Source organism: Opisthocomus hoazin, chromosome 3 (assembly GCF_030867145.1).
Source record: "Opisthocomus hoazin isolate bOpiHoa1 chromosome 3, bOpiHoa1.hap1, whole genome shotgun sequence".
Lineage (NCBI taxonomy): Eukaryota > Metazoa > Chordata > Aves > Opisthocomiformes > Opisthocomidae > Opisthocomus > Opisthocomus hoazin.
Genome location: NC_134416.1, coordinates 94766129 through 94783498, shown reverse-complemented (window position 1 = coordinate 94783498; position 17370 = coordinate 94766129). Strand labels below are relative to the sequence as shown.

Sequence of the window (17370 nt, the reverse complement as noted above, 5' to 3'; positions counted from 1 at the left end):
GTGTGAGCAAGTGCTCACTGCGGGTTCCCACCTTTGCTTGGGGGCTGCATTTGAGCTCGGACGCTCAGCTCCAGTCCTTGCCTGAGCTATGCCTGTGCCCAGCCACATCCCTCACTGATTTGGACCCTGATCCACAGACTTCATTTCTTGTTTTGACCTCAGACCTACCTTGTCTCTATGAACTTGCCTGGTCACCACGGACCTGCCCGGTGATCCCTGCAGTACGCCTGATCCTGGATATCATCACCAGCCCTGCTCCGTTCCTTCTAGAAGCACCTTAGTCAATAAGGTTAGTGCCTCTGTGTGCCTTGCTGTCACCCCGGGCTCACCTCTGCTCGAGGAGAAGCCCACCCCTGCTGCTCCCTGACAGATGCATCCCAGGTGTTTCGGAAGCGTTATCTCCGTAAACAGCGCTACAGACTATTGAAATCCTGATCTTTCAACAGAAATCGATGCTGACTTTGTGCCTTGTATCACAAAATCTCTTCTAAGTAGTGATTTACTATAGTGGTATTGATTTTCTGCACAAATCAGGAGACGTTTCTGAACAAACTTGTCATTCAGGAGAATGCCTCATCTGAAAGAGACGTGAATAGTCATGTCCCTTTTTTAAGTGTGATAGTAGTCTTATTGCACTAATTGTCATTTCAGTATAAATACAGCCCACAAGTTTTCTTTTAGAAAAACTGCATTTGTCACTTGCCTTGATTTTCCTATGAAAGTTGCCCTGAAGATGATTTTCAGCACAAGTAGTTTGAATACACATGCCCCTTTAGGATATCAATACCCTACCTGATTAAGAAGGTTTAATGTCCCTTGGGATGCAAAACTGACATCCTGACTTTAAAGACGGGGAGTGAAAGAGCTCAGGCATCTGTTACCGACCTGTTCTATGCGCCGTATTTAAAGCCCAGTCTCCAGATCCACAGCCACTCCGATGACTTTACTAAAGCAGCACTGAGTTTACACTGCAGATTACCGCAGGGCTTGACACGTGAATTACAACCAGCATTTCTGTGCTCCTGCTTGGGCTGGCTTGCTTGCTGAACGCTGGCAGCAGCGCGGCCCTGGCAGCGCAGCAGCCCGTGACAAACTGTCGATGAGCGACGGGGTTCGCCCCTTACTCGCTGTGCACTCACGGGTAGCAAATTCACATTTCCAGAGACAAACTTTGAAAGAGCAAACATTACGGCCAAGTGTCTCAGACCGCCTTAATCTTGTAGTGATTGACCTTGGCCACCCTCCAGGAACTCAAATTTCAGAAAGAGCAGTCACTTCAACAACCCAGCTCCAGCCATCTGTCACACATTGCCGTTACCTCTTCCCCATCTGACTGTGTTAAAGCCATGCTTAGGCGGCCAGGAAGGTGAGTTATTTTCCTTTACGGACCTCCTGCATTGCCATAAGTAGGTGCCCAGCAACAGAGGTCTTACCCAAATCACTGAACAGGTACTGGATTTAAAATCCTCCTGGCTGTAACTCTTTTCTAAAGACACATACCTGCTTTGTAGCTGTGCAAGTAGACCCACAGCTGATTATGGGTGTTTTCCCCCCACATTTCCATGCGTGCTTAAGTTTTAACATAGAATTTTGCTGGTTTATTTGTGAAATTGACTTGTTGACCTAATCTTTTAATAACTATTTCTTTCACCTTCTTCAGCAAACTAGCACTTTATTGTCAGCAGCCACTCAGTATCCCCTAAGCCCCAAACTAATTCTAAATCCATTCTGCATGAGCAGCTCCCTCCCTCCCTCCGTTTCACCAGACTGCACAGTGCTAAAAAATAATCAGGTATTAAAATAGGTGCAGGTAATTTAATATACTTCCTTTGTGACCCCTACTTGGAGCTGAAAATGTGAGGACCTGCAAAACACTCACCAAAACATGAATATAAATGGCAATTTAGAAACTCAGAGTATATTAACTCTACAGCTCTTTAGGCAATGGATGATCTTTGGTATCCTCACTACCTCCGATGCACAAACAGGCTGCTACAACGTTCTGCAGGTAAACTTGATATGGAGGCTAACAAAGCCATTTTCTGGCTGGCTAAAAGTTTGTTCTCCCCAGTATTTTGTTTTCTTATGAATCACGAAAACAAGAAGGTAGCTATTCAGATGCCAGAGGCAGCAACCACACAGTGAACTTTACTATAGATACTTTTTGTACAAGGAGTAACAAGGACTGAGTTATCTACAGAGATGGAGATGTTGTGAAATAGCTTCTAGTGACCAGAACAGAAAGAGCAAGCTTCCACCAGATTTCCAGCGGTAGTAAGTGAAAGCCATGATACTGTCAGGTCAATTTGACAAGTCGTAAGGTCTTGGGATTGAAGTTTCATTTTACATGATAACTTATAATGGGCACTGGAAAATTCTGAACTAGCATCTGCACGAAGTATTTGTTAGTCCAGAAAGAGTGTCTGTGCCTAGAAGTACACTAGCTCTGACAGTCATTTTATAATTTTATTTCATAAATATTTAACTCCAAAATGAACGAACTGATTCAAAAGCTTTGATTCCACTACCAGAGGCTACAGAACCTTGCAGAAAGTAACACGCTAATTACCACATCATCCAAACATTACAGAGTCATATCAACATCTAGAAATTCGGTATTATGAAAATGAATGAAAGCAATATCACTATGCTTGATAAATGCCTGTGACTTAAAATATTCAGATTATGAGGTGTTAAGACTTTCATGAGAGCAAAATGACTGAAATAAACTTGTTCAAGATCTCTCTCAATGAAATAGGCCTGTAGGATTCTTAGTCTAGACAGTACCAGTATTCATGCAGTCTGTTATCATTTCCACAATATTTAATTTGTGTCAAACATCTGCAACTGTAATACGAGAATATATAAATGCTAGCTATTTAATTATTAGCTAATAATTTCTATACCAATTACTTTATATAATAAAAACATACAACATTGTGGCTATGAGGTTCTGTACACTGGGACCGCTCCTGTAGAGGCTGTTGCCCCAATGCCCCTTGCCCTTCCAAGTCTGCTCTCCAGGATGCCTTCACCTTGCAATGCATACGGCTGGAAATTCAACCGCAGTCAAGAGCCAACACCAAGAAACATTATTTCCCGTTCTCAGGTGTGCAGGTCGACAGAGATGGACCTGCTCACTCCCTGTGCCATGACTCCCTCCTTGCAGCAGATGCAGACCTGCTGGTGCCCTGTTGCCTGTGAACCTGGAGATCCAACTCAGATCTGCAGAGGGGTTACAAAGAGAGGTTATTCCCTATGCTGCCAAATTTCTCACCAGTGTCCGCTGTAGGATATGAACCTTACATCCAACACTCCTGACAGGAGCCAGAGACTCCAAAGCTCTCCACTTCCTGCCCTGGGACCTGCCATGGTTGTAGGGAGAGGTGGAGGTCTGGCTATGGTCCCACCACCATCACGCACCCTTGCACCATCACACCCAAAGAGATGGCAGCTGGACCTGTGTGTCCTTCCCAGCTGTGGCATGAACTTCTTTAACGCCTTGTCTACAAATCTTGATGATCACACTCCCCAAACTCTCTTGGAGACAATGAATCTCACCCTGAGAGCTCCTGGAGAGATCCTGGATGAGTTTCCCCAGGCAAACTGAGCACTCCTGCACCTGCAGCACACAGCTTCAGCACCTTGTCTATGCCTTATTTAAAAGCTATACTCATTTCCAGGGAAGGCTGCACCTCACCTCTCAGAGCAAACACCCCAACAGCCAATTTTCTTCTTGGTGTTTGCACGTGACTGTCTAGTATGTACAGGTAGATGACGAAGAAGCAGCAAAGTACTTTGCATACCTGCCAACATCAAGGCCTTCACGCATTCAGTTCGGCCCTGCATTGCAGATTTCATCAGTGCTGTGAATCCAAACACATTCCTCTTCTCAATATCAAGCCCAGGAAAATAGTTCAACAAATAGTTTGTAATGGTTATGTGCCCTTTAAAGAAATGAAAAAGCAGAGAAAACATGTCACAGAATGAAGGTGCTGTCTCAAAGTTAAACAAAAAATCACTCCTGAACGTTTCATAACTGGAAAAACACAGATAACTAATAAGATCTCTTTTCTTCGTATCCTCTTCCGCTCATTGCAGTCATTAGGCTTACGGTTAAGTGGCACTGACTTGTGACCAGGTTTGGGCTAGAAGCCTGGGAACCTGGGTTCCCACCTTTTCTCAAGTTGCTCTCCTCTCTGGAAAGTCAATTTAAGGTAACGGAAGAACTGCAAACCAGAGATGGTCACTCTGAGGTTGCAAGGGGCTTCAGTTTCTTAGCTCAGTGAGTAGCACTGCAACAGGAATTCCTACAACTTACAGAAGGAAGACCCATCACCTGGGTGAAATGACTGCAAAGGTTCAGCTTTTTCACTCTCCTGGTAAATTTGAGCCTCGCTATTATAATGCTTCATTTAAAAGTGATTACATGTGGTAGTTTAAGCCAATAACACTAACAAACCATGCCAGGCCTGATATGCGACAAAGAAATATTTTGCGTAGAATCCCACATTTTTATTTTTCCACCTGACAGTGTAAAGCCACTTGTCTGCTCTCCAGCAATGGGAAAATGGGGCTGATGTTCAGTTTTGTTAGTGAAATAAATGACTTGCGTTGTGTCTCTGCAGGCAACTGCTGTTGCCATTCACGTGCCTTGTACGCCAGGATAACCGGTGTCAGCAAGGGCATACTGAGCAGTTGGAGACAACTCTGGTTAAATGGCTGGAAGACCAATTAAAACATCGAGTCTTTATAATGGGACATCAGCACAAGATGAGTATCTCCATCATCTTTGAGAGGTCCTGGAAGACAGGAGAGGTGCCCGAGGACTGGAGAAAGGCCAATGTCACTCCAATCTTCAAAAAGGGCAAGAAGGAGGACCCAGGGAACTACAGGCCGGTCAGCCTCACCTCCATCCCGGGAAAGGTGATGGAGCACCTTATCCTGGAGGCCATCATGAAGCAAGTGGAAGAAAAGAAGGTTATCAGGAGTAGTCAGCATGGATTCACCAAGGGGAAATCATGCCTGACCAATCTGATAGCTTTCTACGATGACATGACTGGCTGGGTAGACGAAGGGAGAGCTGTGGATGTTATCTACCTTGACTTCAGCAAGGCTTTCGACACAGTCTCCCATGATATCCTCCTGGGGAAGCTGAGGAAGTGTGGGCTGGATGAGTGGTCAGTGAAGTGGATAGAGAACTGGCTGAATGGCAGAACTCAGAGGGTTGTCATCAGCGGCGCTGAGTCTAGTTGGAGGCTGGTGACAAGTGGTGTCCCTCAGGGGTCAGTACTGGGCCCAGTCTTGTTTAACTTCTTCATCAACGACCTGGATGAAGAGTTAGAATGTACCCTCAGCAAGTTTGCTGACGACACCAAACTGGGAGGTGTGGTAGATACACCAGAAGGCTGTGCTGCCATTCAGCGTGACCTGGATAGGCTGGAGAGCTGGGCAGAGAGGAACCTGATGAGGTTCAACAAGGGCAAGTGCAGGGTCCTGCACCTGGGGAGGAACAACCTCATGCACCAGTACAGGCTTGGGGTGGACCTGCTGGAGAGCAGCTCTGCGGAGAGGGACCTGGGTGTCCTGGTGGATGACAGGTTAACTATGAGCCAGCAGTGTGCCCTGGCTGCCAAGAAGGCCAATGGGATCCTGGGGTGCATCAAGAAGAGTGTGGCCAGCAGGACAAGGGAGGTTCTCCTTCCCCTCTACACTGCCCTGGTGAGGCCTCATCTGGAGTACTGTGTCCAGTTCTGGGCTCCCCAGTTCAAGAAGGATGAAGAGCTACTGGAGAGAGTCCAGCGGAGGGCTACAAGGATGGTGAGGGGACTGGAGCATCTCCCCTACGAGGAGAGGTTGAGGGAACTGGGCTTGTTCAGCCTGAAGAAGAGAAGGCTGCGAGGGGACCTTATAAATGCCTACAAATATCTGAAGGGTGGGTGTCAGGAGGATGGGGCCAAGCTCTTTTCAGTGGTGCCCAGTGACAGGACAAGGGGCAATGGGCACAAACTGAGGCACAGGAAGTTCCGTCTGAACATGAGGAGGAACTTCTTCCCTCTGAGGGTGACGGAGCACTGGAACAGGCTGCCCAGGGAGGTTGTGGAGTCTCCTTCTCTGGAGATATTCAAGACCCGCCTGGACAAGGTCCTGTGCAGCCTGCTGTAGGTGACCCTGCTTCGGCGGGGGGGTTGGACTAGATGACCCACAGAGGTCCCTTCCAACCCCTACTATTCTGTGATTCTGTGATTCTGTGATTCTGTGATCTAGTTCCATTATGACTCATTTAAAACAGTTTTCCCTTCACTTGTCATTCATTTGATGATGCTTTGATGCTTTATAAAATAATGCACTCTGGCAGGCAGCTGCAACAATCACAATTTAATTACTAGGAGCTGTAAAAATATTCTCTCATCTCACTCAGCAGTCCAGCTGAATATTCTGTGATGCATGTCATTCAAATTCATCTAGAAATGTTACTGAAGCAGATTGTAATTCATACAGGACAATTTTAAAAGCCTATAGTGTCACATCTGGTGCAGGTTTCTTCAGCAGTCGCTTTGCACCAACACAGTCCTGCATTCACTTTGGAAAGCAAGATAAGAAAAACTTTACCAATTAATTTAGGATGTTTTCTAGGTGCTTCTCTTTATCTCCTAGAATTTGCTGGACTCTGCTGCCTTGCCACATAACTGGAAACTCTCCTGAAACCTGAGCAGATGTAGAGATAGTGCGGATCAGCTTAGCCACGCCAGAGTCAGAGAAAAACAGATAAGAAGCTCCCTGTACCTCGTGCAGTCTGATGCAAGTGAAATACAAAGATATGGCAAACCACAACAAGCTGAAAAAAAGCGAAAGTGAACTGGGTTCAGGGCAGGATCAAGTGACCCGGACCTGCTTACTCAGTGCAGAGGCTTCAGCTTCACTGACTTTACGGTATAAGATCAAATCCCAGCAGAGTATCGGTTACTACCAGCAGAATCTTTGTGCCCAAACTGCTCTGCAGAACATGCTCTGCTTCGCTAATGTACAGTGTGCGTCTTCGTGGTTTTGGAACAACTGAAATACTGCTTTTTGACCACAGAAACCAGAGACAGGAACTGAAACAAGGAGACACAATAAGCTGGAAGATTGTTCAGCTGTTATTGCATTACTAAAGATGTTCTTCCTTTTGCCAAAAGTATAGCTGCAGTAAGAGATGTTTTGCAAATCTGGGATGATCCTAAGAGTCAGTCTTGAAAGACCTTGCTCAGCCAAAACTCTCCAGGGGGCTACAGATGGCCTCAAATGAGACAGAAAAAATACCAGCAATAAAATAACAAAGAAACTAAAGAGGTTTGTGATGCTCAGAAGTTCTGTGTCTCAGGGATTCCTGAAAACCACTTCAGTTTTAATCTGCAGGAGCTTCTGTCCTCCGAGGTTTGCTTAAAATTTCTAGTTCAAACATGTATCCAATTCAAAGCAAAACTCAGAGCTGCCAAGTTTTTGTTCAAACCCTGTCATATGCTTTTGATTTAAGGCCATAAAGTTTGCTTCAGTTCTCCTGAGTCTGGGCAAACTAGAAGCGTGTATCTAAATCGTAAGCCAGGTGAGTCTTCCGTGATTTAAAGTCTGCTATGAAAGCTGTATGCAGCTCTAAAATAAATTAGCCTGGCCTCAGCCAGTTTCATGATACTGAATTTGTACCAGGCTCTTGCTGTTTGTAAGCCAGATCTATCTTCTACCAGAACTGGCATGCTAAGGGTACACTTCTTTGCCCTATGAGCCATATTTAGAGATCAGCACAGATGTCTGTAATACCTTAATTCACTTAACTGCTGCCACAGAGCAAATGCCTCAAATGATGACAACATTGTCTAATAATCTATGTAATGCAGGCAGAAGGATAAGCTGCATAGTGAGGAAGATGCTCTGTCATACACCATCACAGTTTCGAATTGTACCTGCAAAATGCCTGTGTTTGCTGTATGGGTGGTGAATGCCTTCTGATGGATTGATGGAACCGAAGACACCCAGAGCCTTTCATCCTCTGCATGCTTTAGGTGTTTGTGTTCTCACGTCTCCCTTAATAAACAAGAAACTGGGATAACTTACGATTTTGTGTTCCCAGCTCTACAACCTTGCCCCAAACTGGTCCCTGTAACACAAAACATCTATCCTTTGTGAGCAAATACAACTATTTCTGAACAGCAGCGCATGCCTGTTACCATACACCGCCACTGATGTAGCTATGTCCTCAGCAGCAGCAGAACAGAGGAAAAAATTTTAATGTTGTTTTCCTCCCTTTTCCTTTTTGTTGAAACCACTCTCCTTTCTCTCCACTTGTTGTTTCAATCTGTTGTTTGCATCATTCTCCCATTTTTTCTGCATTGTCTTTGTACTGATGTTTACTGATTTTGCTTCTGCTTCAGCAGCATCACCACCATCTCTGGGCACCACCTGCTGCAGGCTGGAACAAATTTACAGTTTTGGAAGGCAAGCTGTCTTTGAGCAGGGATCCCATAACTGTGAGAGCAAGTGAACAGACCAATTTTCAAACCTGAAATTTACACACTAAGCAGAGCACTTCGTGTTTATTTTCTACACTAGTAAGCTTATTAAGAAAGTGCCACTTTTCACTGATCCCTCCAGCCTATCTTTCTCAGGTCAGCCCATGCAAAACACTTCAGCTTTAGATACTTTCTTTGAAGGATGAGAATCTTAAATTATCAAAAGCAATAAGAGGAACTGAATTCACTTATTTTCTGACACTCTAGCTGGTCTTTAAGATAATTCTCTTTAATTCAAGATGATGCTCAGATTTGAGCATCATATCCAGGCAGTCATGAAACGTCACAGGCAAGTGTGGATTTTAAACTCCAGTAGCAAAAGCGAAGAGGCCTCCCTGTCATCTCCCTTTGTACCTCGTGTTATAGACGCAGCCTCTGAAACACACGGAATGATCCCACAGGACCACAGTCTCTTTCCCATCCAGCTCCTCTTTGAGGTCTGGCCATACATGACGGTCAGCCGGTCATAGCAAAAATGACAGCACCTTCTGAAACCTTCTGGTATTGCCTTACAATTAACTGAAGTCATGTGGATTTGCTATTAGACTTTCCACATGCAAAAACATGCTTTCAGCATAAATAACAGCGATCTCTCAGAATAATTTATTTAGCAAAAATATTATTTCCATGGCCTGAAGTTAAAAAAACCAACAAATAAATCCTCTACTAAAGAAAACCTGTCATAATCTTTGCTTTCGGTTCTTTATAATACACTGCTCAATGTTACTGCTTAACATTCAGCAATAATTAAGCAGCATCTATTGCATTGTAGCTCCTCTGGTTGCAATGCTAACCTCACAGTAATCTCTATTAACCGTACAGTAGCATCTTGTGATAATGAATAAAATAACCAGTGTCAACACTGTAGCTCAGGATTATCATAGGCAGGGGAAAACATCCAAGTTGTTAGGAGTTTGTACAAACTTTGCTGACTGCAGTCATTTCCAGTTGCTTTGGGGATCAATGGCAAGAGCTGGCAGAGTGTCAAGTCAACGTCAGCCCTCTGGATTAATTCTGAGCTCATTATCATGAGTTATAAACGTCAAGAAGGAGTCAGTGTTAAACCTTTTATAGTCCAAATTTATATTAGGGCAGATAAATAAAAGCAGATTAGAGTTTTTGAGACTTCTCCATTTTATTTAGGAAAGCTACTATAGTCCTGACTTTGCTATGGACATGACTGCTGTGGTCGCAATCTTTCTTCCAGGGTTCAAGACCTATCTTACAGTGACTTCTTTAGCAGAGTTCACTTTTTGGTAGAACACAAAGCAAAGTTTGGTATTGCCTGGAAATGTCTAGTGGCAATATTACTAAATTAATATCAAAACTGAACTGCTTCGATCTTTAGGTATGGCTTGTAATGTCCATTGACATTGCCTGATGGAAATCTGTTTCCTCCAGCCAGCCAGGGTGTGGGAGGGAATACTATGCCCCATGAACTCCCACGAACACGGCAAGTTCTTCATCAGTGAGAAGACATGATGAAGACCAGGTATGCATTCCTTTGTCAAGTGATTGCCTTTGAGGAGCACGCTTGAGGGATGCAAAGGAAACCATGGATGCAGAGCCAGGCAGCCCCTAGAACAGCTTTTAGCCTACAAAGTGATGGCCTCCTTGGTCAAGTTTTTACTGATTTACATGCTTTAGCACTTTGTTAACACTTGTCAGACAAAACTACAGCTTCCCTTAAAGGTTAAAGCACAGTGTTTCAATTTTAACAGAAATAATGGACTGATTGCTTTTTGACTGTAGACTTGAAACTAGCAACTATTTTGGGAAAATCTCTTATATTTATGTGATCTGTAACACTTGTTCATGGAATATTACGAAGCTGGGTGGGGTAAAGGAAAACCTGGGGATAAGCTCTGCTCTCACTCCAGTTTGCATCAGGATTAACATGTTTGATGTCATACAATCAGTCTGTTACAAAAGCAGCATTGGCAAACACCGAACCCTGCTGAGGCTATGTAAATAGGGTTTTTTTTTCTTTTAACAATGGAGTGGTTGAAGAATATCTTAGCAGCTAAGGTATTTCTTAATGATGATACATTTTCCTACAGTCATCAATAACTACAGACCCGCTGAGGTAGGTGCAACAAGCATGAGAAGAGAGATGCTATCAGCACTAATACAGCACGTTACATGACCACAATGTTGACTGGTTGCTTGCCAGAGCAAACATAGGAAAATAGGCTTAAAGGAACAAAGCAGTATAGTACTCCACACCTGGAGCAAGATTTTGTTTATTTTTAAGTTAAAATAGTTAATGGCATCTACTAGAAATGTATAGCTTTTTCTGTCTTAATCCATTAGATAAATATTACCATAGATCATCAATTCAAAGAAAATCATGACAAACTTACTTGGGTGTGGGCTTGGCCAGGATTATTTTATGCAAACTGATTTTTTCTAGGGCTTTGAATAAATCCTAAAAATAAGAGCCACAACACACACTCCTCCTAAAACCCAGTATGTAAGAGGTGAAACAAAAAGCCTTACCTGCCTGTGCAGCTGTAATTAGAGCCGTGTTCCCTTCGTTGTCCTGCCAGTTCACATCAAGGTGAGGGCATTGTGCTAAGGCTATTACAATATCCACATAACCTTGGTAACAGGCAACGATAAGACCATTCTGTAAGTAAAACATAAAGAGAGAGTTAGGTTTACCAGACTCAGAAAAGTTCACTGAGGAAGCATACTAGTCTGCTCTTTTTTTTTTTTCAGACGAAAGAACTGAAAAGGTGTCAACAAAACTAGTGATTAGCTCCAGGCACAATGTTCAGATCCAAAACACTGCTTTTTATCTCTGCTCTTTGGCGAGTAACGTTTGGTGTTCCTCAGAAATTCCTAAGAGAGTACGCATTATATTATGCTACTTGGAGAGTAACTGTTTATAAATGGCTTATGCTTATATGGCTATATACTCTATATCCAAATGAGAATAAATCAGATTTTATTGTATAATAAAATGCAGCTGGCAGGTAAGATGGACTGGACCTGCTCTGTATTTTAATTCTCTGAAAGGCAACTACTTGTTCTCTGAAGGGGAAGTGATAAGCAGGAGTTGTGTTCATCCTGCCTGCTGCTATCTTTAAATACTTCAGGTTTCCCATTAGAACTTTTTTTATAAGCATAAATAAAATAAAATTGCTTTTCGAGTTCCTGTTTAATGTGCTTTATGACAGCTGGAAGCTGTAAAACTTCCAGAAGGAAGCCAAGCCACGACATAAACCTTCTAACTCTCCTTGGTACCAGATAGCATTTCACTCCACAGCGGCAAACTGACAGCTTCCCTAAAACACCACAAAATACACTTGTCATTAATTAAATGGAACGAACAGTACTTAATCCTGGCTGCTCGCTTGACCACTACCAGTAAAACCATCATCTGTGGTCTCCAGGACGACTCGGGCAGCCCGGTGTTCACCTGCACGGGGCTGAGGGGCGCAGAGGAGGGCAGGGGCAGATGGATCAGTGCTCCCTGCGCTCCCTCATCACTGCCAGTGCCTGACTCGGTTTTCTTCAGCTCAGCATCAGTATCTGACTATTGGAACAGATAAGGGCAGAGACAGAAATCTCAACCTCCCAGCTAACCCTGCCTGCCCAGAACGCACTCACGCAGCCATGCTGCAAGTTCATAACCACAAAACGCCAGCAAGAAGGAGAACTCGGTTATGAAAACTGAATGGCCCGCCCTGACTCCTCCATCATTTTTCTAAGCAGTTCTTGCCTAAACATTCTCTTTATTTCTTTTCCCCATGCACACTACCGAGACAGAGATATTCACCAAATGACAACTGTGGCTTCTGATTTATCGTCATTATAACCAGTTAGTTAATATTTCAGTGCCCTGTTTCATTGTTATTCTGGATAGCACTTTTGGCTTAGGTGTCAAACAGCTTCATTAAGATACAGAGGCAATGCCAACTCTTTGGGATGCTCACAAGATATGTAGGGTATTTCTCAATTACATCTTTCAATAAAAGTATTTCTCTGATTCCTTTTATTTTCAATTCACTCTTTTCCTCAGTATGAAGCAACACCCATCACTGCTTTATAGAGACCATCCCCATTTCCTTGTGAAGAACCTGCAGTACTTCAAACCATTCTATTGAAATTGTACAGAGGATTCTGCTTAAAGCCATATATATGGCTCATCAATAACTACATTATAAATTATATATATATATATATATATATATAATTTATATATGGCTTTTTATATAACCCCGTGCACCAGTACAGGCTTGGGGTGGACCTGCTGGAGAGCAGCTCTGCGGAGAGGGACCTGGGTGTCCTGGTGGACGACAGGTTAACTATGAGCCAGCAGTGTGCCCTGGCTGCCAAGAAGGCCAATGGGATCCTGGGGTGCATCAAGAAGAGTGTGGCCAGCAGGACGAGGGAGGTTCTCCTTCCCCTCTACACTACCCTGGTGAGGCCTCATCTGGAGTACTGTGTCCAGTTCTGGGCTCCCCAGTTCAAGAAGGATGAAGAGCTACTGGAGAGAGTCCAGCGGAGGGCTACAAGGATGGTGAGGGGACTGGAACATCTCCCCTACGAGGAGAGGTTGAGGGAACTGGGCTTGTTCAGCCTGAAGAAGAGAAGGCTGCGAGGGGACCTTATAAATGCCTACAAATATCTGAAGGGTGGGTGTCAGGAGGATGGGGCCAAGCTCTTTTCAGTGGTGCCCAGTGACAGGACAAGGGGTAATGGGCACAAACTGAGGCACAGGAAGTTCCGTCTGAACATGAGGAGGAACTTCTTCTCTCTGAGGGTGACGGAGCACTGGAACAGGCTGCCCAGGGAGGTTGTGGAGTCTCCTTCTCTGGAGATATTCAAGACCCGCCTGGACAAGGTCCTGTGCAGCCTGCTGTAGGTGACCCTGCTTCGGCCGGGGGGTTGGACTAGATGACCCACAGAGGTCCCTTCCAACCCCTACTATTCTGTGATTCTGTGATTCTGTGATATATACATATATGACCTGAAATAATATTCACGAAAACGTATGTACTCTCCTGGTGGGATTGTTCAGATTAATCTAAGCTTTACTACAATGTAAACATTATTGACTTTAAAAAAAATTGTGTCCGTCTCCACTTGAGTGGAGTACTTGAGTACTATTTTAGTTCTTCAATAATTTCACTTTTCACCTGATGTTCAGGATACAGGTCTTTACAACTCAAAAAACTCTGCAGATTTAAAAAATCACCCAGTCATTCACTAAAATGGCAGTTACTGATCATAGCAGAAAACTAAGTATGCAATAATTTGGAGACCTAAAATTCTTGACAGTAAGAAAGGGATCCTATTGTTCACTGAAAAAATTGGCATTTTTTCAAAGAGTGCAATTTTCAAAAAGCCGTAAGAATAACTTAAAGTAGTTTCATTTCTAATGGAAAAAACTGTTTCACTCAGTATCTGAAGGATATTTTCATAGTGTATTTTCACAGGACATTTTTGTGTTCTAAAAATATTTACTAGATGCTTAAAAAATAAAAAAGTTCCTTTTTTGCTCTCTTTAAAAGAAAAAACCAACTGTAGAACAGTAAAACAAACAATATGAACAACAAACATTAGCTCTTTCTTGTGAGAGGCTTTTGCATTACAGTATTTAGGGACTTTTGTCCTACTTTTAGTCTGTACCTCCATCAGATAGGATCTAACACAGCTAACACACACTGACGTTCTGATTTCAGCAGACATGAGACACAAATGATCTCAAAATCAATCACCCTCATTCACCATTCTGAGTTTACAAACCATAATGATTACTTAGCTATCAACATTTTCTGAAGTTTATTTTCCAAAGATGCTATCAAAGGATTAAGGAAAGGCAACGACAAGTAGGAGCTTTCTGAGGGATTACACGATGCAGAAGCATGGAGAATCAATTTTGAAGGACAGTTGTATGAATCCGAAGTGGGTCAGGTAAGTGCGTGAGAACCTGGTGTTCGACGGAGCACGCCCAGCACTCCCTGGCCGAGAAGCAAAACGACCGCTCACATGAGGACATGAAAACAAGTTGCTTCACCGCCATATGGTTCCCAGCACCGTCCCGGGCTGTGAGGCTGATGCAAGTGCTCTCCGGTTCCCCTCCCCGGCTATGTGTTTCAGAGGGAGGTGGGTGAGACAGACCGCTTGCCGAGGGATGGCTTTCCTTTGCAGAACTCTTCCAGATGCATCAGATACTGAAATGAGGTGCAGGAGGCTACAGTTTTACAATGAAAATTGCAATAAACCCTTGGACTTGACAGTTGTTGCTCAAATCCTGGTTCAATCATACCATGATAATTTATGGTTTCAGGCTGTGGGGTTTTTTTTTTCCTTTTTTTTTCTCTTTGCATTAATTTCTGGCCCTGTCTGTATTCTGCTTGCTGAAAGTTAGTACAAGTGGATCAGCCAGGAAGCACAATAAATCAATCGCAACATGAGTTGTTAGTCTGGAATCTTTAACTTCATATACCAACAAATACTATTATCCACAGCCATAATATATTGCAAACTCTTTCAGCAATCTCAATTAATAAATATAACTGATATAAAATTGTTTTCGGCAAACTGCCTTTTGAAGTAATTTGTAAAGCAGTAGTCTGTATCACAGCCGTCTGCAGGAAAATACAGCTGTGAGCTCAATGTTTTTTCAAACGATAAAAACAAAGCAGTATAAATGAATTTTAGCTAGAAAAGTCTGAACCTGAGTAATCTGGTTATCCTCAGAAAAGAGACGACACTTTATCTCATTAGTGTTCTGCAAAGGCATCAACTATTCTGCTCTTCATATGAAGGGTCATGGTGCAATTATGAAGTTGTCAGTGTACATGGAAAAAAAATGTATTTTTAAAATTGAATTTTACTATTATTTTGTCAGTAAGATCCATTCTCAGACATATTCACTACATGTGAAAGCTTTAGGAGAAGGAAGATTGATAATTCTTAAATGTCTGTCCTCTCTCTAAGACTTCAACATTTCTCCCTCGACAGCATCCTTTTCCCTCTCTTCATATGTCCTCAGTCACCACCTATGTCAATCCATGACAAAAACTCAGACTATTCACATTAATATATGATAATAATCAATTATTAGAAGGAATAACTGTACATCTGTCACAGCATGCAAGCACAGCATCCCTGCTTTTCAAGTACTGTTTTGTTAGCCAAGACTTGCTCTCTCCCGGTCGGCAGCCAGGGTCGCTGCCCATCGTTCTCCCAGACCAATGAAACCGAACAGGCCCAAAAATCTGCTTTGATCCTCTGTGCAGAAGAGACCTTGAACATGAAACAACATTGATGCCTTTGGACTCTAGGAAAATGGATTTCTTCATTACAGGAGAACGGGGTGGCTGGCTTCTCTGAGGTTTGCAACAGATTCGATTTCATTTTTCAAATACCACATACAGACTGCGTGACAAATAAGAAAGCAGGAGTCATCCATCACATCAGCTACATTAACATTTACTCCTAAATTTTCCACATAAGGGGGGCTGAAATTCAGTTCAGTAACAGTTTTTTTCCAAGTAGAAGCCATAATACTGCCAGGTGTTGAGGGCTGTCTTTCCTCTGTGGAATATTTGGCATTTCACAGAGCTTCCCCATAGTTCTTCTATAGTATAAGACATATTTTTATATAACTAGCACAGTTTTGAAAGATTCCTCCTTTGTTTTGAAGTGACAGAGCAAAATTAACAACGCTTTATTTAGAATACATGACAAAACAGTCAGTCTGGGATAAATCACTTGTTTTCTACATATACTAAATAAAGTCTAACTAATTTTCTTCATTTCATCCCAGAGTACATATATGGACATTTCAGGCCTGGGACTACCTGCAGTTAATCAGATGTTGCAACACCTTCCTCAAGCAATGTTTATGAATTGTACGAGTTTCATAGTGCTATTCTGTAATCAGACTAAAAATATTGTATTAAAATTTCCTAGAAAAGCATAAACTTGAAATGTGCATGTTTGAAATAGAATGAAATAGTCTCGGGAAGATTTTGATTCCTTTTAGACTGATATTTCTTCATGTGTCTTTGATTTCATGTAAGACTGGAATACTGCTGCCACTATAAAAACACACTCTGCTTTGCTCAGCTGTGTTGGCTAATGACATAACAATGTGTCTGATTAAGTGAGGTCATGGATATCTCAGGAGACGATTTTATAACTCAGATGTTACAACAAAATTATGGATGCAAGGCTAGTTGTATACTAGATCATTACAGATAATAGAGATCACAAAAAATACTAGAGGATCAATAATGAACTCAAGCTGAACAGCAGAGCAAATCACATACAGCACGCAATAATTTTAGCTTTTAAAAAAATCTCTTCAGGCAACTTATTTTCCACCAAGACGCTCAGAACATAAACAGCTTATTGTAGCTTTTCGTCTGTTATCCCAGACACAAATAGGTCTGGCAAAAGACTAAACTGACATTACCTATTGCTTTTCATAAGCATCGTGATTGCCCTGGTTTCGGCTGGGATGGAGGTCATTTTCCTCCCAGTAGCTGCTGTTTTGGATTTAGTATGAGAAGAATGTTGATAACACTGATGCTTTCAGTTGTTGCTATGAAATCAAGGACTTTTTCCAGTTTCCCATATTCGACTGATGAGCAGGCGTGCAGGAGCTGGGAGGGAGCACAGTCAGACAGACAGCCAAGCTGGCCAGAAGAAATATTCCGTGCCGTAGACGTCAGGCTCAGTTTATGAACGGGGGTTGGCCGGGGGGCAGGAATCAGCTCTTCTCTTTGCCATGAATTCAAATTGTCTCTTGGATGGGAGTTCAAACTTTTCCAGGAGACCAGTCTTTTTGGGGAGTTTTGCA

General features: G+C 42.9%; 1 protein-coding gene across 1 annotated transcript in view; it reads right to left on the bottom strand.

The window, feature by feature from the left end:
• The window catches only part of ANKRD33B (ankyrin repeat domain 33B), a 51101-nt gene that overhangs the window by 5077 nt on the left and 28654 nt on the right, over positions 1-17370 (bottom strand). The window contains exons 2-3 of the mRNA XM_075415316.1: positions 11046-11175; positions 3807-3947 (exon numbers count right to left, since the gene is read on the bottom strand). Coding sequence (XP_075271431.1) covers positions 3807-3947; positions 11046-11175 — 271 coding nt within the window. The remainder of the gene's footprint in view (positions 1-3806; positions 3948-11045; positions 11176-17370) is intronic.